Here is a 22,837-nt window from a genome sequence, read left to right on the forward strand (position 1 = left end):
GGCGCTTGTCTCATCCATTTTTTGGCTATAACATTTCTTGCTGCAAAGAGTGTTTCATGTAGAAATGTTTTTGTGTATTTGTCAGTTGTGTCTGGAATTATACCCAGAAGGCATTGTTTTGTGTCTAGAGCTAGGGGTGAGCCCATTGTATCATGGAGGAATGTCACAATTTGTTCCCATAAGCCTTGAATCTTAGGACATGTCCAGATCAAGTGGAAAAAAGTACCTGTCTCCTTCCCACACATCTGGCATGTGGTAGTTTGTGTACGCTTATATCTTGCCACTCTAAGGGGTGTAAGATATGCCTTTGAAGAATGTACAGCTGCGACAGACGGTCTGATAATTTGGGGGACACAGCCTTACTCCAGTGCCTCTCCCCACTCCTCATCCTCTATTGGTCCCACTTCTCTTTCCCATCTTGGTTTGAGATCATATTGAGTCAGGCACAGTGGTGTAGTGGGTAGCACTTTCGCCTAGCAGTAAGAAGGGTCGCTGGTTCGAATCCCAACCAGGACACTACCTGCCTGGAGTTTGTATGTTCTCCCTGTGCCTACGTGGGTTTCCTCCGGGTATTCCAGTTTCCTCCCACACTCCAAAGACATGCTGGTAGGTTAATTGGATCCTGTCTAAATTGTCCCTAGTATGTATGAATGTGAGTTAGGGACATTAGATTGTAAGCTCCTTGAGGGTAGGGACTGATGTGAATGTACAATGAATATGTAAAGTGCTGCGTAAATTGACGGCGCTATATAAGTACCTGAAAAAAAAAAAATAAATAAATATGCTATTTTAGTAGATACGGGGGTTGAGAGCATGTTATAGAAAGCTGAAATCAATTTATGAGGGGTCTGTGCTCTTTATTACTGCCGTAAGAACATTAGGTGTAGGGCTTGGGAGGGAGTCAGGAAATTATGATTGTGCCACATGACGGATTTGTAGAAATCTGAAGAACATCTGGTTCTGAATTTTAAATTCTTCTTTAAGAGCCCTTTCACACTGGGGCGGGGGCGGCATTGGCGGCAAAACGCCGCTATTATTAGCGGCGTTTTACCGTCGGTATGCGGCCGCTAGCGGGGCGGTTTTACCCCCCCCCGCTAGCGGCCGAGAAAGGGTTAAATACCACTGCCGCTTTGCCGGCGGTATAGCCGCGCCGTCCCATTGATTTCCATGGGCAGGAGCGGTAAAGGAGCGGAAATCAATGGGACGGTACCGCCGGCTCCTTCACCGCTCCGAAGATGCTGCAGCTGGACTTTTTTCCCTCCTTCCTCGGCCGCTAGCGGGGGGGGGTAAAACCGCCCCCGCTAGCGGCCGCATACCGACGGTTAAAACGCCGCTAATAATAGCGGCGTTTTGCGCCAATGCGCCACCGCCCCAGTGTGAAAGGGCTCTAAGTGAATCAAAGGTTTTGAGATGTCCGTCTTTTAGTAAGTGATGCAGATAAAATACTCCCTGCATGGACCATAAAAATGTGTCATGAATTTTGTTGAATTCAGAAAGGTTCTTGTTCTGCCATACCGGCGTGTAATCATTGAACTGTGGAATTTCAAGTTTAGAGGCGGCCAAATCCCATATTTTCCTGTAATGATATATCATGGTATGCCTATTTTCTCCTGGTTCCATCCCCCCCGAGCCCGATGCTATTGCATATATTGAGTCCTTGGTGTGTTGTGCCCACTTTGGACATAGGAGCGTGAGAAATCTCTCGCTGTCTGTTTTATCTAAGTGGAAAAGCTGTGACAGTTGTGATGCAATGTAATATAGGTTAAAGTCAGGGAGAGCTGTGCCACCAAGGTCACTCGGATTCTTGAGAGTTTGCCATGCTAGTTTGTGTCTATTGTTACCCCACACAAATGGCTTAAGAAGGGACTCTAGAGATTTGAAATGTTTCAGGGGTAAGTAAACTGGAGTATGCCAGAGAACATACAGTATTTTAGGGAGTAAGATCATTTTAATTAAATTTATGCGACCCCCAGGTCCCAAGTGGTAGTTTGGACCAAACCCGTACTTTATTTTTAACCATGGAGATGAGAGGGTCTATATTAAGGGATACATAGTCCGCAGGGGATCTAGATATATGGATCCCTAGATATTTAATATCATCGACTCTCTGAAGCGGTAGTCTGGCTTGGGATTCTGGGGGTGGGAAGCTATCAATTGGTAGAATTTGGGACTTATCCCAATTGATCTTCAGTCCTGAAAATGTTCCGAATTGTTCGATCGTGTGGAGTGCAGTACATAATGATGGGCCCGAATCCACTAAATATAGTAGCGTGTCATCTGCTTACATACTAATTTTTTCAATTAAAGAGCCCAGTCTTAGTCCCTTAATCTCCGGGTTCGCTTGGATGGATATCGCCAGGGGTTCTGCCGCAAGGGCATACAATAATGGGGATAAAGGGCAGCCCTGTCTTGTGCCTCTGCTGAGGTCAAACATCTGAGAAGACCACCCATTAGCCACCACTCTGGCCCTGGGTGCCTGGTATAGTAATTGAACCCATTTAATAAATTTCGGGCCAAAGCCATAACCCTCCAAGCATCTCCAGAGATACCTCCACTCCACCGAGTCGAAGGCTTTTGCTGTCTAAAGTCACCACAACTCGTGAGCCAACCTCCTCGTGTGTAGCCTGTATATTAATATATAGTTTCCGGAGATTAAACGAGGTCTTGCGACCAGGCATGAAACCTGCCTGGTCTGTATGTATTAGTGATAAGATGACCTGATTAAGCCTAATGGATAGTACTTTGGCTAATATTTTAATATCAACCTGTAAAAGGGATATTGGACGATAGGATTCTGGGTATCCCGGGTCCTTTCCTGGTTTGGGGATGAGGACTATTGTTGCCTCTGTCATAGATGGGGGTAAAGTCCCATTCTCAAAAAGATCATTGTATAACTTTAGCAGTTTAGGGGTTAGTATTTCGCTGAATTGGAAATAAAACTCAATTGGGAGTCCGTCCGATCCTGGGGATTTAGACCTAGCGAAACTGGCAATAGCAATTGTAATTTCGTCTATGGTGAGGGGTGCCTCTAGTAGGTCTATCTGTTCTTCTGTCAGCTGTGGGAAAATCACCTTCTCAAGAAAGAGAGACATAGATTGTGTCTCAGTGGGAGCTGTTGTTTTGTACAAGTCAGCAAAGAAATCCCTGAACATAGAGGTTACTCTGGGTGGGTCTGTTATTTGTTGTCCTCCAGGGCCATGTAGTGTGATAACCGCCGGGGGCCTATCTTCGCTGTGTACCAAGTATGCCAATAACTTGCCTGCTTTCTCCCCATGTTGAAACAGTTTTTGTTTGGAGAAAAATAGTTTTTGTCTAGCTTTCTGGTATTGTAGCTGGGTAACTACTCTAGATTGTAGTTTAAGCAGGTCTGCATTTGTGGGGGTCGGGGTGGTGGCAAGGTCTCTTTCAGCAGAGGATAGGTCCTTCAGTGCCTTACCGAGGGCACTGGAGGAATTTGTCTTAATTTTATTGATAGCAGTAATTCGTGTGGAGCGAGCGAATAGCTTAAAGGAGTCCCATACTGCGGAGGGCGATGCTGACTTGTCATTCTCCACAAAGTATAGTCTCCATTTATCCATAAGCTCATATTGATGTCATTTTTATTATATATTCAGAGTGGAAACCTGAGAGATCCTAAAGTTGAGGTTAAAGAAGAGATAAAAGAGGAGGATGATGAGTATGTGGTGATGGAGGAAGAACACAAAGATCTGTACCAGGACACCATGGTGGAGTCATCCAGCTACAGAAACCCACCAGAGCAATGTCCCCGTCCTCTGTATTCCCGGGACTTCACACAGGAAGATCACACCATCCCTCACCATCATCAGGTAGATGAGGAACAATCACTGATAGAATCATTAGGATCTGTACATTATCTGCATTGTTACCATTGATGTCATTTTTATTATATATTCAGAGTGGAAACCTGGGAGATTCTAAAGTTGAGGTTAAAGAAGAGATAAAAGAGGAGGATGATGAGTATGGGGTGATGGAGGAAGAACACAAAGATCTGTACCAGGACACCATGGTGGAGTCATCCAGCTACAGAAACCCACCAGAGAGATGTCCCCGTCCTCTGTATTCCCGGGATTCCACACAGGAAGGTCACACCATCCCTCACCATCATCAGGTAGATGATTGACAATTATTGGTAGTTCTGATTTATACACAGCATGATTGTTACAATGAATATTTTATTATATGTTTAGAGTGGAAACCTCGGGGGTGATAATATTGATGTTAAAGAAGAGTATAAAGAGGAGAATGAGGAGTATGGAGTGATGGAGGAGTTTTCAGAAGGACACAAGGATAAGATGAAGCCACTTAATACCAGGAACCCACCAGAGAGATGTCCCCGTCCTCTGTATTCCTGGGATTCCACACAGGAAGATCAAACCATCCCTAACTGTTATAAGGTTAGTGGCAGAGGCGGCTCTAGGCTTTGTGAGGGCTTAGGCAAAACCTAGACATGAGGCCCCACTCACGTGCATAATGGAAAAAATAATTCAAGCGATAAAAAAATTAACTGTATAAATTGCATATATTAAGAGCTTTAAAGTGCTGGTGTCAGTGTTCTCTATCTCAGTGCTGGTGTCAGTGTTCTCTATCTCGGTGCTGGTGTCAGTGTTCTCTATCTTGGCGCTGGTGTCAGTGTTCTCTATCTCAGTGCTGGTGTCAGTGTTCTCTATCTTGGCGCTGGTGTCAGTGTTCTCTATCTTTGCGCTGGTGTCAGTGTTCTCTATCTTGGTGCTGGTGTCAGTGTTCTCTATCCTGGGGCTGGCGTCAGTGTTCTCTATCTTGGTCCTGGTGCTCTTGGTGCTGGTGTCAGTGTTCTCTATCTCGATGCTGGTGTCAGTGTTCTCTATCTCGGTGCTGGTGTCAGTGTTCTCTATATTGGTCCTGGTGTCAGTGTTCTCTATCTTGGTCCTGGTGTCAGTGTTCTCTATCTCAGTGTTGGTGTCAGTGTTCTCTATCCTGGGGCTGGTGTCAGTGTTCTCTATCTCGGTGCTGGTGTCAGTGTTCTCTATCTCGGTGCTGGTGTCAGTGTTCTCTATCTCGGTGCTGGTGTCAGTGTTCTCTATATTGGTCCTGGTGTCAGTGTTCTCTATCTTGGTCCTGGTGTCAGTGTTCTCTATCTCGGTGTTGGTGTCAGTGTTCTCTATCCTGGGGCTGGTGTCAGTGTTCTCTATCTCGGTGCTGGTGTCAGTGTTCTCTATCTCGGTGCTGGTGTCAGTGTTCTCTATCTCGGTGCTGGTGTCAGTGTTCTCTATCTCGGTGCTGGTGTCAGTGTTCTCTATATTGGTCCTGGTGTCAGTGTTCTCTATCTCGGTGTTGGTGTCAGTGTTCTCTATCTCGGTGCTGTGTCAGTGTTCTCTATCTCGGTGCTGGTGTCAGTGTTCTCTATCTTGGGGCTGGTGTCAGTGTTCTCTATCTCGGTGCTGGTGTCAGTGTTCTCTATCCTGGTGCTGGTGTCAGTGTTCTCTATCTTGGTCCTGGTGCTCTTGGTGCTGGTGTCAGTGTTCTCTATCTTGGTCCTGGTGCTCTTGGTGCTGGTGTCAGTGTTCTCTATCTCGGTGCTGGTGTCAGTGTTCTCTATCTCGATGCTGGTGTCAGTGTTCTCTATCTTGGTGCTGGTGTTAGTGTTCTCTGTCTTGGGGCTGGTGTCAGTGCTCTCTATCTCGGTGCTGGTGTCAGTGTTCTCTATCCTGGTGCTGGTGTCAGTGTTCTCTATCTTGGTCCTGGTGCTCTTGGTGCTGGTGTCAGTGTTCTCTATCTTGGTCCTGGTGCTCTTGGTGCTGGTGTCAGTGTTCTCTATCTCGATGCTGGTGTCAGTGTTCTCTATCTCGGTGCTGGTGTCAGTGTTCTCTATCTTGGGGCTGGTGTCAGTGTCCTCTATCTCGGTGCTGGTGTCAGTGTCCTCTATCTCGGTGCTGGTGTCAGTGTTCTCTATCTCGGTGCTGGTGTCAGTGTTCTCTATCTCGGGGGTGGTGTCAGTGTTCTCTATCTCGGGGGTGGTGTCAGTGTTCTCTATCTCGGTGCTGGTGTCAGTGTTCTCTATCTCGGTGCTGGTGTCAGTGTTTTCTATCTCGGTGCTGGTGTCAGTGTTCTCTATCTTGGTGCTGGTGTTAGTGTTCTCTATCTCGGTGCTGGTGTCAGTGTTCTCTATCTCGGTGCTGGTGTCAGTGAGGGAGGTAGCAGCGGAGAAGCCAATCAGCAGGCAGTGCTAGCGCAGGATGCAGCGCGCCCGGCCCACCATGGCTGAGGATCAGCACTGGACTGGGTGGGGACTTCCTGACCCCGCAGTGTAGCCCTGACTAGGTGGGGGTAAGGGCAGGGTGGAGGGAGGGGTCAGGAGCTGTCAATCACAGGTTGGCACACTGGCACAGGACTGAGCTGCCCTGACTGTGGCACTGATAACCAGGAGGAAGGGAATGGGAGAGATGGGGCAGGGGTGGATATAAAGGCCAGTGGCTGTGGATAAGGGATGCTGGAGGAACAGGGATGGGGGCTGGCTCTCTCTCATGCTGGTGGTCACTGGTTGCAGAAGGGGTTGTGACCTGGTAGCTGTGATGTGCCTCTGCAGCTGGAGCCCCGTATCGCCCCTCCTTGATTGACAGCTCCAGAGAGGGGCAGCCCGGACACCTCTTCAGCTCTTTTCTCCTACCTCCCCCTTCCATCGGCTCAATACAGCCCTGGCGAGGGTTCCTCCCCAGCGGGGCCCTCCTCTTCCCCTCTGCTTACCAGTCAGACACTGGATGCCTCCTCCGGGTGTGCGGGGATCGCTCAGCGCAGCATTCCGGGGGGGGGGATGTGTGGGGGTGCGATCTGCATCTCCAGAGCAGCGGGAATATTTATTTGTATTATTTTGCTCCGGCTGCTGGAATGAGTTGCCTTCCTTTCTCCTCCCCCGGACAACACATCGCTGGCCCCGCCTCCTCCCCAAGACAGCCACGGCTCCATCCTCTCTCTCTCCATGGAGCTCACAGACATTAACCCTCTGCTCGTCCGAGCGCATCGCCGCCGCAGCGGCATTGTTGTCAGTAGAGGCAGCTCTTCAATTAGATGGTCGCGAGGCCCCTGTGAGTGCGAGGCCTTAGGCGACCGCCTAATTAGAGAGCTGCGTCTGGTTGGTGGGATGGAGCATCTAGACCATGGACTCCTAGAGATGATATGTGGGTTTTTTAGGTGAAGTCACAATAATAAAGCTTATATTTTACAGATATATTCTCTCTCATTTTCTTGATTTAGAGTGGAGATCCAATCGATATAGAATTTGAGGTTAAAGCAGAAGAAGAAGAGAATTATGTGAGGGATGATCAGCAATCTATAGAGGAGGATGGAATAACGGGGATATTTATAGAGAACACTCCTACAGAGATCAGCACAGGTGGGTTAATAACCCTAAATACATTCCTCCACCCATACTGCTCACTGATTGGTCCAGAGTAGGGCAAGGACTGGGTGATAATCTTCCTTCTTTGTGCTGTAGACACAATTTATGAATCTAGACTGGATTTATGGAGATTCTGGGGTTCAGCTGGCAGCAAAATGTTACATACATAGTAGTCACATACATAGTAGGTGAGGTTGAAAAAAGACACAAGTCCATCAAGTCCAACCTATGTGTGTGATTATATGTCAGTATTACATTACATATCCCTGTATATTGCGGTCATTCAGGTGATTATCTAATAGTTTCTTGAAGCTATCAATGCTCCCCGCTGAGACCACCGCCTGTGGAAGGGAATTCCACATCCTTGCCGCTCTTACAGTAAAGAACCCTCTACGTAGTTTAAGGTTAAACCTCTTTTCTTCTAATTGTAATGAGTGGCCACGAGTCTTATTAAACTCTCTTCTGCGAAAAAGTTTTATCCCTATTGTGGGGTCACCAGTACAGTATTTGTAAATTGAAATCATATCCCCTCTCAAGCGTCTCTTCTCCAGAGAGAATAAGTTCAGTGCTCGCAACCTTTCCTCATAACTAAGATCCTCCAGACCCTTTATTAGCTTTGTTGCCCTTCTTTGTACTCGCTCCATTTCCAGTACGTCCCTCCTGAGGACTGGTGCCCAGAACTGGACAGCATACTCCAGGTGCGGGCGGACCAGAGTCTTGTAGAGCGGGAGAATTATCGTTTTATCTCTGGAGTTGATCCCCCTTTTAATACATGCCAATATTTTGTTTGCTTTATTAGCAGCAGCTTGGCATTGCATGCCATTGCTGAGCCTATCATCTACTAGGACCCCCAAGTCCTTTTCCATCCTAGATTCCCCCAGAGGTTCTCCCCCCAGTGTATAGATTGCATTCATATTTTTGCCACCCAAATGCATTATTTTACATTTTTCTACATTGAACCTCATTTGCCATGTAGTCGCCCACCCCATTAGTTTGTTCAGGTCTTTTTGCAAGATTTCCACATCCTGCGGAGAAGTTATTGCCCTGCTTAGCTTAGTATCGTCTGCAAATACAGAGATTGAACTGTTTATCCCATCCTCCAGGTCGTTTATGAACAAATTAAATAGGATTGGTCCCAGCACAGAACCCTGGGGAACCCCACTACCCACCCCTGACCATTCTGAGTACTCCCCATTTATCACCACCCTCTGAACACGCCCTTGTAGCCAGTTTTCAATCCATGTACTCACCCTATGGTCCATGCCAACGCACCTTATTTTGTACAGTAAACGTTTATGGGGAACTGTGTCAAATGCTTTTGCAAAATCCAGATACACCACGTCTACGGGCCTTCCTTTATCTAGATGGCAACTCACCTCCTCATAGAAGGTTAATAGATTGGTTTGGCAAGAACGATTCTTCATGAATCCATGCTGATTACTGCTAATGATATCATTCTTATTACTAAAATCTTGTATATAGTCCCTTATCATCCCCTCCAAGAGTTTACATACTATTGATGTTAGGCTAACTGGTCTGTAATTCCCAGGGATGTTTTTTGGGCCCTTTTTAAATATTGGTGCTACATTGGCTTTTCTCCAATCAGCTGGTACCATTCCAGTCAATAGACTGTCTGTAAAAATTAGGAACAACGGTCTGGCAATCACCTGACTGAGTTCCCTAAGTACCCTCGGATGCAAGCCATCTGGTCCCGGTGATTTATTAATGTTAAGTTTCTCAAGTCTAATTTTAATTCCGTCCTCTGTTAACCATGTAGGTGCTTCTTGTGTTGTGTCATGAGGATAAACACTGCTATGTTGATTTTTGCCACAGACGTTTCGCTACCTAGGCACCTTGGGCATGTGGTTTGTGTCTTCTGCCTCATGCCCATATCTAGCATGATCTCTAACAGAGCAGTTCTCACAGGGTTACTTGTTCTGTTGTCTGCTGGCTGTGCCGGGTGGAGGGATATGTCTGTATAGTCTCAGACCCAGGTCACTGAGTGCAGTCTCAGGAGATGGGAGGCAGCGGTGTGGGACCTCTGCAACTTGTCTCATGTAAACATTTAAGCTTCCACTGATTACTGAATACCAATATTATGAGTCCTGACCCTTACACTATATCATTTATATTGCACTTTGCACACTCCTGATCCCTGTACTATATACTCTATGTTGTACATTACATTCTTCTGATACTGTATAGTCCTATCTGTTGTATCTTATACAATATGTTGTACATTACATAGTCCTGACTTCTGCTCTCTACCCTCTACCCACTGCTATATATAAACATAATATGTATTCTCTTTGGTTTCTCCCAGCTGGGCATTTTATATCTGATGATATGATTGGAGCACAGACATTTACATGTTGATAATAATGTGATAACATCCTCAAACTTTGGAACCTCAAACAGAAAGTGATAATGAGGGAGGAGTCAATAACCCAATGATGGTGGTCTTCAGGATCAGTCCAGTCTTCATCTTGGTTGTTCTCCACCCATCCTCACTCTGACCTCTGGTGGGACTCAGCCCCGCTGTTATTCATGACTAAATCATGGACTAAACAAGGAAGTGCAGTACTTCATGTGTTGGAAGATGGCAATGAGTGATAGAGGGGGTGGGGACACTCATCCTATAATCCCCTCATCACTGTCACTCCTATAAAAGACAGTTCTCGTTGTTTCCTCACTCTGACCAAGGTCCATGAATAAAGAAATGAACTGGTAGGAGATCAGAGGACCCATTTACTAGTTACCTTGAGGGGGGAATGGTAAGATCCTCAGAGACAAAGCTGCCTGATGTGGGCGGAGTCCTGGTTTAGGGGAACCAATCTGCTCATGTCTAGTAATAATCTTTTTATTTCTATTTTAGTAGATGGACGGGAGATGAGGAAAACCTCAGAGGATTGTCTCACTTTGTCTCCAGACTGTAAAGTAGAAGATGAGGACATCACACAGTATAGTCCAGGAGAAAACCCGGCTACCTCAAATGTCCATCCGGCACCACACAGTGTAGATGGACCATCGTATTCCTCTTATCCTGAGGAACCTCAGACTGTGAGGGACGGTGCCGTCCTTCCAACAGAGAAGAGCTTTTCCTGTACTGAGTGCGGGAAGTGTTTCCGTTATAAGTCCCAACTTAATGTGCATGAAAGATCTCACACGGGGGAGAAGCCATATTCCTGTACTGAGTGCGGAAGAGGTTTTTCACTGAAGACCAATCTTTACACACATCAGAGATCTCACACAGGGGAGAAGCCATATTCCTGTCCTGAGTGCGGGAAATGTTTTTTTAATAAGTCCCATATTTACACACATCAGAGATCTCACACGGGGGAGAAGCCTTATACCTGTCCTGAGTGCGGGAAATGTTTCACTGCAAAATCCAGTCTTAAAAAACATAAAAGATTACACACAGGGGAAAAACCATATTCCTGTCCTGAGTGCAGTAAACATTTTTCTCATATGTCCAGTCTCTCCATACATAAGCAACTACACACGGGGGAAAAGCCGTATTCCTGTTCTGAGTGCGATAAATGTTTTTCAGACAAGTCCAGTCTTTACACACATCAGAGATCTCACACGGGACAGAAGCCATATTCCTGTCCTGAGTGCGGAAAATGTTTTTCACGGAAGTCCAGACTTTACAAACATCAGAGATCTCATACGGGGGAAAAGCCGTATTCCTGTTCTGAGTGTGGGAAATGTTTTTCAGACAAGTCCAGTCTTTACACACATCAGAGATCTCACACAGGACAAAAGCCTTATTCCTGTCCTGAGTGCGGGAAATGTTTTTCACAGAAGTCCCATCTCTTCAGCCATCAGGGAACTCACACGGGGGAGAAGCCGTATTCCTGTCCTGAGTGCGGGAAATGTTTCCAACGGAAGAATTATCTTTACTACCATCAGAGATCTCACACAGGGGAGAAGCCGTATTCCTGTCCTGAGTGCAGGAAATGTTTTTCACACAAGTCCAGTCTTCGCATACATCAGAGATCTCACACGGGGGAAAAGCCATATTCCTGTCCTGAGTGTGGGAAATGTTTTTCACAGATGCCCAATCTTTACAGACATCAGAGATCTCACACGGGGGAGAAGCCGTATTCCTGTCCTGAGTGTGGGAAATGTTTTTCAGTGAAGTCCAGTCTTTACACACATCAGAGATCTCACGCAGGGGAGAAGCCCCTTTCTTGTCCTGAGTGAGGGAATTGTTCCTCACTGGAGTCCTGTCTTCCTGTACATCAGGGATCCCACACAACCCTTGAGGTGTATTAGTGCCTTGAGTGCGGGAAATGTCTTCTATATGAATGTTGCTGGACATCACAGCTCTCATGTGGGGAAGAAGCACACCCTGATATACACCTCAGATATACTCCATGGCTGATCTTCATCATGTAAGAAGCAGTTCAAAAGGAGATCAAAGATGACCAAAGACATGGATGAAGTGTTGTACCGTGTTGGCCATTGATAGCAGCAGGAAAATAAAAATGGAGTCATTACCTTTCATTGGCTGAATACATTTTGTGGTGTAGAGATTTAAAGTTCTATTTTTGAAAAAAATGTTAAAAGAATATGACAAGCACTCACACAGCCATGATGAATTTTTGTGTTCTTTTTTATTTCATAGTGATTTCCAATGATTATTAGCTCCATTTGGTGGCAATAATGCAGAACTGCAGATTCAATATCTCTTTATATCCAATGATAAAAATGTCCTATGGGTACAGTGTTTTATGACTGAGTAATTGTCATTCAAAGTGTGACAGCGCTGAAAGGTGAAAATGTGCCTGGACAGGAAGGGGGTGAAAGTGCCTGTTATTGAAGGGGTTAATACATTTAGGCCATTCTCAAACTTAAACAGCGCTAAAACAAAATGAACGTGTGCCTCATAGTGCAAACCAATCTATAAAATCATCAATAATTAATTATTCTGCAAAATAAAGGAATATATATACTGTATATGCAATACCGTGAAGAATCAAATAAGTAAAGTCCAATAAACGTATTATATGACTAAATATATGTCGTGCTGTGAAAAAGATGTCTATAAATTTCTATGGTTCATAGAAAGTCCAAACACAAAGGGTGTCAGTGCTGAAATTTATGTACAAGTGGGAAGAAATCTCTATTACCCAGCATACATGTGACATATGTAGCGCCCTCCTAGACAGGCGCTGGGTTAGGTAAATGAAGTTCTTGGCTCACTGTAACCAGTGTAGCTGCATGTGATTAGCAATGGTTTGCTTTGTGTTTCTCTGGCTGAAGGGTTGACTGGTTCCGCCCAGTCTGGCTGGAAATATTCTAGAAGATAGTAGGCTGGAAAAGTCAAATTAGCAGCTGAATATTTATGCAGCCCCAGCCAATCCCTGGTCTGGTAATCTGGTAACCCCAGATGATACCTGGGAGTGTGTATAAATCAGGGCTCGACAAACCCCGGGCGCCAGGTCGCATTTGCGACTAGAATTAGCGACCTGGCGCCTGGGGCGGCACAGCTGGGGTATCCTGTCTCTGTGCGACACCCCCCCTCCCGGCACGATCGCGTTGGGCCGCGCCGGTAATTGAGGCCGCGGCTTTGCGGCCTTCTGCAGTCCTATGGTTCCTTTTGCAATCGGGTGCCCTCTTGTGGTGGCTGTTGGTATGACAAGACAACCACCAATGCAAATGGAGCTTCCCCACCCTGTTTTCACTGCCCGCTCATCTCCTTCCCTTTACTTAGAACCCCCAAACATTATATATATTTTTTATTCGAACACCCTAGAGAATAAAATGGCAGTCGTTGCAATACTTTCTGTCACACCTTATTTGCGCAGCGGACTTACAAGTGCACTTTTTTGGGAAAAAATAATTTTTTAATTAAAAAAATAAGACAACAGTAAAGTTAGCCCAATTTTTTTTTATATTGTGAAGGATAATGTTACGCCGAGTAAATTGATTCCCAACATGTCACGCTTCAAAATTTCGTCCGCTCGTGGAATGGCGACAAACTTTTACCCTTTAAAATCTCCATAGGCAACGTTTAAAAAAAATTCTACAGGTTGCATGTTTTGAGTTACAGAGGAGGTCTAGGGCTAGAATTATTGCTCTCGCTCTACCGATCATGGCAATACCTCACATGTGTGGTTTGAACACCGCTTTCATATGCGGGCGCTACTCACAAATGCGTTCGCTTCTGCACACGAGCTCAGCGGGACGGGGCGTGTTTAAAATTATTCTTTTTTTTCTTATTTATTTTAACTTTTATATTTTATTTTTTCACTGTTCTTTAAAGAAAAAAAGACACTTTTATTCCTATTACAAGGAATGTAAAAATCCATTGTAATAGAAAAAAAGCATGACAGGTCCTTCTAAATATGAGATCTGGGGTCAAAAAGACCTCAGATCTCATATTTAAACTAAAATGCATTAAAAAAAAATTGTCATTTGAAAAAAAAAAAAAAAAACAATTTCCCTTTAAGAGCTATGGGCGGAAGTGACAATTTGACGTCACTTCCGCCCTGCAATGACCTTTGTCGGTCATTTAAAAAAAACAAAAACATGGCTCCTAACTTTTTTAGCTGGCTCCTAGATTCCGAGCAAATTTGTCAAGCCCTGGTATAAATACTATGAGATCTGGAACAGTCTTGTCTTATCCCTGAGGAGAACATAACAGCCTGGGGGGTGGGGGGGTGATTTCCCTCTATATTTATTCCATGTGTCTGCTGTTCATCGAGGCCTTGGCTGGGCTATCTGGAGGGCCTAGTTGCAGAAGATTGCTGGAGATGACTGAGGGGCTATTTTTGTCTGAGTATCTGGTCTGGTTTCACTGGGAGAACGTGGAAGATAATGGATGGGGGCAACCAACTATCTGAAGACATTGAATGAATACAGCGTGGAATTAGTGATCCTAGAGACTGTGTGCCGTTACCACCCCTCTGGTACCAGAGAGTGAACTGTGTGTGTAAAGGGGACCTGGTGTCCAGAAGAGCTCAGTCTATCGAATTCTTAGTGAAAGGACTCTGCTCAGATTATCCAAAGAGGAAGATTTATATCCTCAAGTTGTACCCACAAAGCTCCGTCCATCATCTGCTTGTACAAGGACACGGCTCATAGTTCTAAAGAAGGCAGTTTAGGGGCTGATTTACTAAAGGCAAATAGACTGTGCACTTTGCAAGCAAAGTTGAACCCATTTTCCTCAGTAAATGTGGTAAAGCTTCACTTTGTAAAGAATACCCAATCAGGTGGCAGGAAATAAAAATATATATATATATATATATATATATATATATATATATAATATATATAATATATATTTAAAAACAGCACCTAATTGGATGATGGAAATCAGCAGAGCTTTACCACATTTACTAAGTTCAGGGGTAGGGATGAGCCAAACACCCCCCGGTTCGGTTCGCACCAGAACCCGCGAACGGACCGAAAGTTCGCACGAACGTTAGAACCCCATTGACGTCTATGGGACTCGAACGTTCGAAATCAAAAGTGCTCATTTTAAAGGCTAATTTGCATGGTATTGTCCTAAAAAGGGTTTGGGGACCCGGGTCCTACCCCAGGGGACATGTATCAATGCAAAAAAAACTTTTAAAAACGGCCGTTTTTTCGGGAGCAGTGATTTTAATGATGCTTAAAGTAAAAAAAAAAAAGTGAAATATTCCTTTAAATATCGTACCTGGGGGGTGTCTATAGTATGCCTGTAAAGTGACGCGTGTTTCCCATGTTTAGAACAGTCCCTGCACCAAATGTCATTTTTAAAGGAAAAAATCTCATTTAAAACTGCTTGCGGGTTTAATGTCATGTCGGGTCATGGCAATATGGATGAAAATCAGTGAGACAAACGGCATGGGTACCCCTCAGTCCATTACCAGGCCCTTTGGGTCTTGTATGGATATTAAGGGGAACCCGGCACCCAAATTAAAATAAGGAAAGGTGTGGGGCCACCAGGCCCTATATACTCTGAACAGCAGTATACAGGCGGTGCAAACAAGACAGGGACTGTAGGTTTGTTGTTAAGTAGAATCTGTTTGTAATTTTGAACATTTTTAACGTGTTTAGCTCCAGCCAAAAAATCTTTTCTAAGCTTTTTGGAAAACATAGGGAAGGGTTATCACCCCTGTGACATTTGTTTTGCTGTCTTTCCTCCTCTTCAGAAGATTTCACCTCACTTTTTTGTCCCAATGAAAAATGTTTTTTGAAAATTTGGGTTTTTTTGTGGAACAAGGATTGGAAAGCATCAGTGGAAAGGAGAAATTGTTTTCCCATATTAACTCTTACAGGAGAGAATTTCCCTTCCTAGGGGTAGATTTCATCTCACTTCCTGTTGTCTCCTTCCGTTTGCAAGTAGGAGTCGTTTGTAAGTTAGATGTTTGAAAGTAGGGTCCTGCCCTATATACTCAGCAGAAATTTGGGCCTTAGGTGTTGCTGTGGCCACAACACTGTAAGCCCTCACAGGGCCCTGCTGTGAAATATTAGATCAAGAATTGTAATTACATGCCCCTGTTGAACAGGAGCTGAAAAATTAGGCCTTAGGCACTGGTGCTGGTGCCACAACACTGCAACCCCTCACAGACACTCTAGTTGGAACGCAGGAACGAGCCCTGCTGCAAATTATTGCTTCAAAAATTGTAATTACACGCCCCTGTTAGACAGGGGCAGAAAAATTGGGCCTCAGGCACTGGTGCTGGTGCCACAACACTGCAACCCCTCACAGACACTCTAGTTGGAACGCAGGAACGAGCCCTGCTGCAAAGTATTGCATCAAAAATTGTAATTACACGCCCCTGTTAGACAGGGGCAGAAAAATTGGGCCTTAGGCACTGGTGCTGGTGCCACAACACTGCAACCCCTCACAGACACTCTAGTTGGAACGCAGGAACGAGCCCTGCTGCAAAGTATTGCATCAAAAATTGTAATTACACGCCCCTGTTAGACAGGGGCAGAAAAATTGGGCCTTAGGCACTGGTGCTGGTGCCACAACACTGCAACCCCTCACAGACACTCTAGTTGGAACGCAGGAACGAGCCCTGCTGCAAAGTATTGCATCAAAAATTGTAATTACACGCCCCTGTTAGACAGGGGCAGAAAAATTGGGCCCTAGGCACTGGTGCTGGTGCCACAACACTGCAACCCCTCACAGACACTCTAGTTGGAATGCAGGAACGAGCCCTGCTGCAAAGTATTACATCAAAAATTGTAATTACACGCCCCTGTTAAACAGGGGCTGAAAAATTGTGCCTTAGGCACTGGTGGTGGCGCCCAGAACCAAAAATGTTCTTACAAGCTATCAGCGTGATGATTGAGGAGGAAGAGGATAATTACTCAGGGATAGTCACTCAGCATCAGCATAGGCAGTCTTTGAAGGGATCTGAGATTTCAAAAAAAATTATTCGGTTACATCAGCATCAGGTGCTTGGTAGCTGGTGGTGATCCAAGACTCATTCATTTTTATGAAGGTCAGCCGATCGACCGAGTCGGTGGACAGACGCACCCTGTGATCGGTTACCATGCCTCCAGCAGCACTGAATGTGCGTTCCGAAAGAACGCTGGATGCAGGACAGGCCAGTAGCTCAATTGCATACTGTGCAAGCTCTGGCCAGTGATCCATCCTCAAGACCCAGTAACCCAGAGGATTTTCGGTGGGAAAGGTGTCCAAGTCTGATCTTGCCCCTAGGTATTCCTGCACCATGTAAAACAGACGCTGGCGATGGTTGCTGGAACCGATCATACCTTGGGGCTGCGGACCAAAAAATTGTCTGAACGCATCGGTCAGACGGCCACCTTCTCCACCGCTCCTTCTTTGACTGACCGAAGCCTCAGCAACACGTTGTCCAGAAACAGGAGTTTGTAACCTCCCAGTCTCTGGGAACGCGTTGCACAGACCTTTCTGCAAGGCCTCCCGAAGATGTTTCATCCTCTGCTCCCTCTGCGATGGCAAGATAAGGTCCGCAACCTTACCCTTGTAACGTGGATCAAGGAGGGTTGCCAGCCAGTATTGGTCCTTCTCCTTGATACCACGAATACGAGGATCCTTACGCAGGCTTTGCAGGATCAGGGAGGCCATGCAGCGTAGGTTTGCTGAGGCATTCGGTCCGGAGTCCTCTGGGTCACTAAGAACGACATGGTCCGCAGCCACCTCCTCCCAGCCACGTACAAGTCCATGTGTTTCTTGGGACTGATCCCTTAAAGACTGCTGCTGATGCTGAGTGCCAGGCTCCACCTCCATACTGACACAATCTTCCTCCTCCTCCTCTTCCTCCTCGTCCTCTTCCTGTGTGATCGGCGGGCACGCAGGAACACTGTCTGGATAAAGGGGGCCTTGAGAGCTAAGGAAGTCCTCCTCTTCCTGCCTCTGTTCTGCCTCAAGTGCCCTGTCCATTATTCCATGCAGCGTGTGCTCCAACAGGTGGACAAGGGGGACAGTGTCACTGATGCATGCACTGTCACTGCTCACCATCCTCGTGGCCTCCTCGAATGGTGACAGGACAGTGCATGCATCCCTGATCATGGCCCACTGGCGTGGGGAAAAAAAACCAAGCTCCCCTGACCCTGTCCTGGTGCCATAGTCGCACAGGTACTCATTGATGGCCCTCTGCTGCGTGTGCAGCCGCTGCAGCATGGCCAACGTTGAGTTCCACCTGGTGGGCATGTCACAGATTAGGCGGTTCTTGGGCAGGTTAAACTCCTTTTGGAGGTCCGTCAGCCGAGCACTGGCATTATATGACCGGCGGAAATGCACACAGACTTTCCTGGCCTGCCTCAGGACATCCTGTAAGCCCGGGTACCTGCCCAAGAACCGCTGCACCACCAAGTTAAGGACGTGAGCCAAACAGGGCACATGGGTCATTTGTCCCTGTCGGAGGGCAGAGAGGAGGTTGGTGCCATTGTCGCAAACCACCATTCCTGCCTTAAGTTGGCGTGGCGTCAACCACCTCTGAACCTGCCCCTGCAGAGCTGACAGAACCTCTGCCCCAGTGTGGCTCCTGTCCCCCAAGCACACCAGCTCAAGCACCGCATGGCATCTTTTGGCCTGCGTACTTGCGTAGCCCCTTGAACGCCTACGGAGCACCGCTGGTTCCGAGGAAGAGGCCATGGAGGAAGAAGAAGAGGAGGGGGTGGAGGAGAGAGGTGTGTCACAATCAGCATTTTGGAGGCGTGGTGGCGGAACAACCTCCAACACTACTGCACCTTGTCCTGCATCCTTCCCAGCTGCCAGCAGAGTCACCCAATGCGCCGTGAAACTTAGGTAACGTCCCTGTCCATGCCTGCTGGACCATGAGTCAGCGGTAATATGCACCTTACCGCTGACCGCCCTGTCCAGCGAGGCATGGACATTGCCTTCCACATGCCGGTAGAGAGTCGGAATCGCCTTCCGTGAGAAAAAGTGGCGTTTGGGTACCTGCCACTGAGGAACCGCACATTCCACAAACTCACGGAAGGGGGCAGAGTCTACCAACTGAAAAGGCAGCAGTTGAAGTGCTAGCAATTTTGCCAAGCTAGCATTCAACCGCTGGGCATGTGGATGGCTGGGAGCAAACTTCTTTCGGCGGTGCAGCAGCTGGGGCAGGGAAATTTGCCTGGTACAATCTGACGTCGGTGTACCAAAAGCAGATTGCCCACAAGTACTTGGCTGTGACACACCTAATTCTACACCTTCATTCCTCTCACTGCAGGTCTCAGAGAGGACTGAAGGTCTAGTGGGGTTGGAAATCTCAGCTGATGAGGAGCAAGGAGAGATCCTCTTTGTTCTTTGGTGTGGGTCTTTTAGATACGCTTGCCAACGAACTGCATGGCAGGTCAACATATGTCTGGTCAAGCATGTGGTACCCAAGCGGGAGATGTTTTGGCCACGCGAGATACGCTTGAGACATATGTTGCAAATAGCAGCGGTGCGATCTGATGCACTCGTCTCAAAAAAGGCCCACACCAAAGAACTTTTTGAATAACGCGCAGAGACTGCAGCGCCCTGCACATGTGGAGCTTTGGGGTGTGATGCAGTCAATGTGCTGCCCTTAGGCTGGCCCCTGGAGGGCATCCTGCCTCGTTGGTGATGTGCTGCCGCCTCCTCCTCCTCCTCCTCCTCCTCCTCTCTCCTATCAGGCACCCACGTTGAGTCAGTGACCTCATCATCCCCTCCCTCCTCATCACTGGAGCAAACCTGGCAGTATGCTGCAGCAGGGGGAGCATGACTGCCAGATTGCTGTCCTTCTTGGGCACCCCCTCTGTCCGCGCTCATGTTACTGCCTTCATTGAGCTCAGTATCGTCATCAGAGCCTTCCAAACGCTGGGCATCCTCCTGGAGCATGTACCCAACACTGTGGTCAAACAGTTCGAGGGAATCCTCATGAGGACATGGTGGAGCTAGGGAAGGAGTCACTGATGACATTGAGCTGAGGGAAGAGGCCGCTGCTTTGCCAGACAAAGCACCCTGGGCATGGGTGAGAGAGGATGAGGAGGATGAGGACGGCTTGGTCATCCACTCGACCAAGTCTTCCGCATGTTGCGGCTCAACACGGCCAGCTGCCGAAAAAAAGGCCAAGCGTGTCCCATGGCCACGTGCTGATGAGGATGCACCGTCTCCACAACCAGCACTAGACACAGAGCCTGCTTGCCCTCTCTTATTGGCTTGTGACTGTCTGCCTCTCCTTCTTGGCCTTCCAGACATACTAATGGCCTGTAGCTGCACTAAGCTGGGATAGAACACCTGTAATTTTCTTCAAGTAGCTTTATATACTGTAACCAGACAAGCCTGCCTGTCAGTAGGAAGATAACAGGAACGGATCTAGCTGAACACTGTGAGCAGGACGCACTGTACTAAATGTAAATAGTCTAGCTGCCTGACCGTGGTACTAATAGGATCAAATAGAACACCTGTAATTTTCTTCAGGTAGCTTTATATACTGTAACCAGACAAGCCTGCCTGTCAGTAGGAAGATAACAGGAACGGATCTAGCTGTACACTGTGAGCAGGACGCACTGTACTAAATGTAAATAGTCTAGCTGCCTGACCGTGGTACTAATAGGATCAAATAGAACACCTGTAATTTTCTTCAGGTAGCTTTATATACTGTAACCAGACAAGCCTGCCTGTCAGTAGGAAGATAACAGGAACGGATCTAGCTGAACACTGTGAGCAGGACGCACTGTACTAAATGTAAATAGTCTAGCTGCCTGACCGTGGTACTAATAGGATCAAATAGAACACCTGTAATTTTCTTCAGGTAGCTTTATATACTGTAACCAGACAAGCCTGCCTGTCAGTAGGAATTTAACAGGAACGGATCTAGCTGAACACTGTGAGCAGGACGCACTGCACTAAATGTAAATAGTCTAGAAGATAACAGGAACGGATCTAGCTGAACACTGTGAGCAGGACGCACTGCACTAAATGTAAATAGTCTAGAAGATAACAGGAACGGATCTAGCTGAACACTGTGAGCAGGACGCACTGCACTAAATGTAAATAGCAGGAACGGATCTAGCTGAACACTGTGAGCAGGACGCACTGCACTAAATGTAAATAGTCTAGAAGATAACAGGAACGGATCTAGCTGAACACTGTGAGCAGGACGCACTGCACTAAATGTAAATAGCAGGAACGGCTCTAGCTGAACACTGTGCGCAGGACGCACTGCACTAAATGTAAATAGCAGGAACGGATCTAGCTGAACACTGTGAGCAGGACGCACTGCACTAAATGTAAATAGCAGGAACGGATCTAGCTGAACACTGTGAGCAGGACGCACTGCACTAAATGTAAATAGCAGGAACGGATCTAGCTGAACACTGTGAGCAGGACGCACTGCACTAAATGTAAATAGCAGGAACGGATCTAGCTGAACACTGTGAGCAGGACGCACTGCACTAAATGTAAATAGCAGGAACGGATCTAGCTGAACACTGTGAGCAGGACGCACTGCACTAAATGTAAATAGCAGGAACGGATCTAGCTGAACACTGTGAGCAGGACGCACTGCACTAAATGTAAATAGCAGGAACGGATCTAGCTGAACACTGTGAGCAGGACGCACTGCACTAAATGTAAATTGCAGGAACGGATCTAGCTGAACACTGTGAGCAGGACGCACTGCACTAAATGTAAATAGTCTAGAAGATAACAGGAACGGATCTAGCTGAACACTGTGAGCAGGACGCACTGCACTAAATGTAAATAGCAGGAACGGATCTAGCTGAACACTGTGAGCAGGACGCACTGCATTAAATGTAAATAGTCTAGATAGAAGATAACAGGAACGGATCTAGCTAAACTGAATACAGTGTATATATATATATATGCAACACCTGGGATGCATATATATACACAATACACTGTAAGTGCAGCTAACTGACTGACTGTTCTGCCTAATCTATCTAACTCAAATCAAATGACACTGTCTCTCTCTCTCTCTATCTCTCAGCACACCGGAACACACACTACACAGGGCCGCCGTGCAGGCGGCCTTATATAGTGTGGGGTGTGTACTAAATCCCCTGAGCCATAATTGGCCAAAGCCACCCTGGCTTTGGCCAATTACAGCTCTCTCTACTGACGGCGCTGTGATTGGCCAAGCATGCGGGTCATAGTGCATGCTTGGCCAATCATCAGCCAGCAATGCACTGCGATGCCGCAGTGAATTATGGGCCGTGACGCGCCACACCGAATTTAGCGCGAACGGCCCATAACGTTCGCAGTTCGGCGAACGATCGAACAGCCGATGTTCGAGTCGAACATGGGTTCGACTCGAACACGAAGCTCATCCCTATTCAGGGGAAAATGAGTCCAGCTGCACTTGAAACATGCACAGTAGGGATGAGCTTCGAGTTTGAGTCAAACCTATGCTCGACTGGAACATCACCTGTTCGGTTGTTCGTCCAATTGCGAACGTTATGGGCTGTTCACGCCAAATTCGAGTGGCGTGTCATGGCCCATAATACACTGCGGCATCGCAGTGCATTGCTGGCTGATGATTGGCCAAGCATGCACTATGACTGCATGCTTGGCCAATCACAGCTCTGTCTGTACAGAGAGCCGTAATTGGCCAAAGCCAGGGTGGCTTTGGCCAATTATGGCTCAGGGGGTTTATTACACGCCCCACACTATATAAGGCCACCTGCATGGCGGCCTTGTGTAGTGTGTTGCAGTGACGGAGAGAGATAGACAGAGAGACAGTGTCATTTGATTTAAGTTAGATAGAGTAGGCAGGCGAGTCAGTTAGCTGCACTTACATTGTATTGTATATGTATATGCATCCTAGGTGTTGTGTGTGTGTATATATATATATATATATATATATATATATATATATATATATATATATACATACACTGTATTCAGTTTAGCTAGATCCGTTCCTGTTATTCTCTTCCTAATATATTGACAGGCAGGCAGGTGTTTTTACAGTATTTACAGTTAGTGTACTGTGTCCCTTGTACAGTGTGCACCTAAAGCTACCT

The 22,837-nt window shown here is 46.6% G+C and overlaps 1 protein-coding gene across 1 annotated transcript in view; it reads left to right on the forward strand.

Moving 5' to 3' along the window:
* The window catches only part of LOC141121832 (uncharacterized), a 207,896-nt gene that overhangs the window by 144,849 nt on the left and 40,210 nt on the right, over nucleotides 1-22,837 (forward strand). Inside the window, 5 exon segments of the mRNA XM_073611548.1 lie at nucleotides 3,615-3,827; nucleotides 3,917-4,129; nucleotides 4,209-4,415; nucleotides 7,249-7,387; nucleotides 10,269-11,588. Coding sequence (XP_073467649.1) covers nucleotides 3,615-3,827; nucleotides 3,917-4,129; nucleotides 4,209-4,415; nucleotides 7,249-7,387; nucleotides 10,269-11,588 — 2,092 coding nt within the window.

Source organism: Aquarana catesbeiana, unplaced genomic scaffold (assembly GCF_042186555.1).
Source record: "Aquarana catesbeiana isolate 2022-GZ unplaced genomic scaffold, ASM4218655v1 unanchor233, whole genome shotgun sequence".
Taxonomy (NCBI): Eukaryota; Metazoa; Chordata; class Amphibia; order Anura; family Ranidae; genus Aquarana; species Aquarana catesbeiana.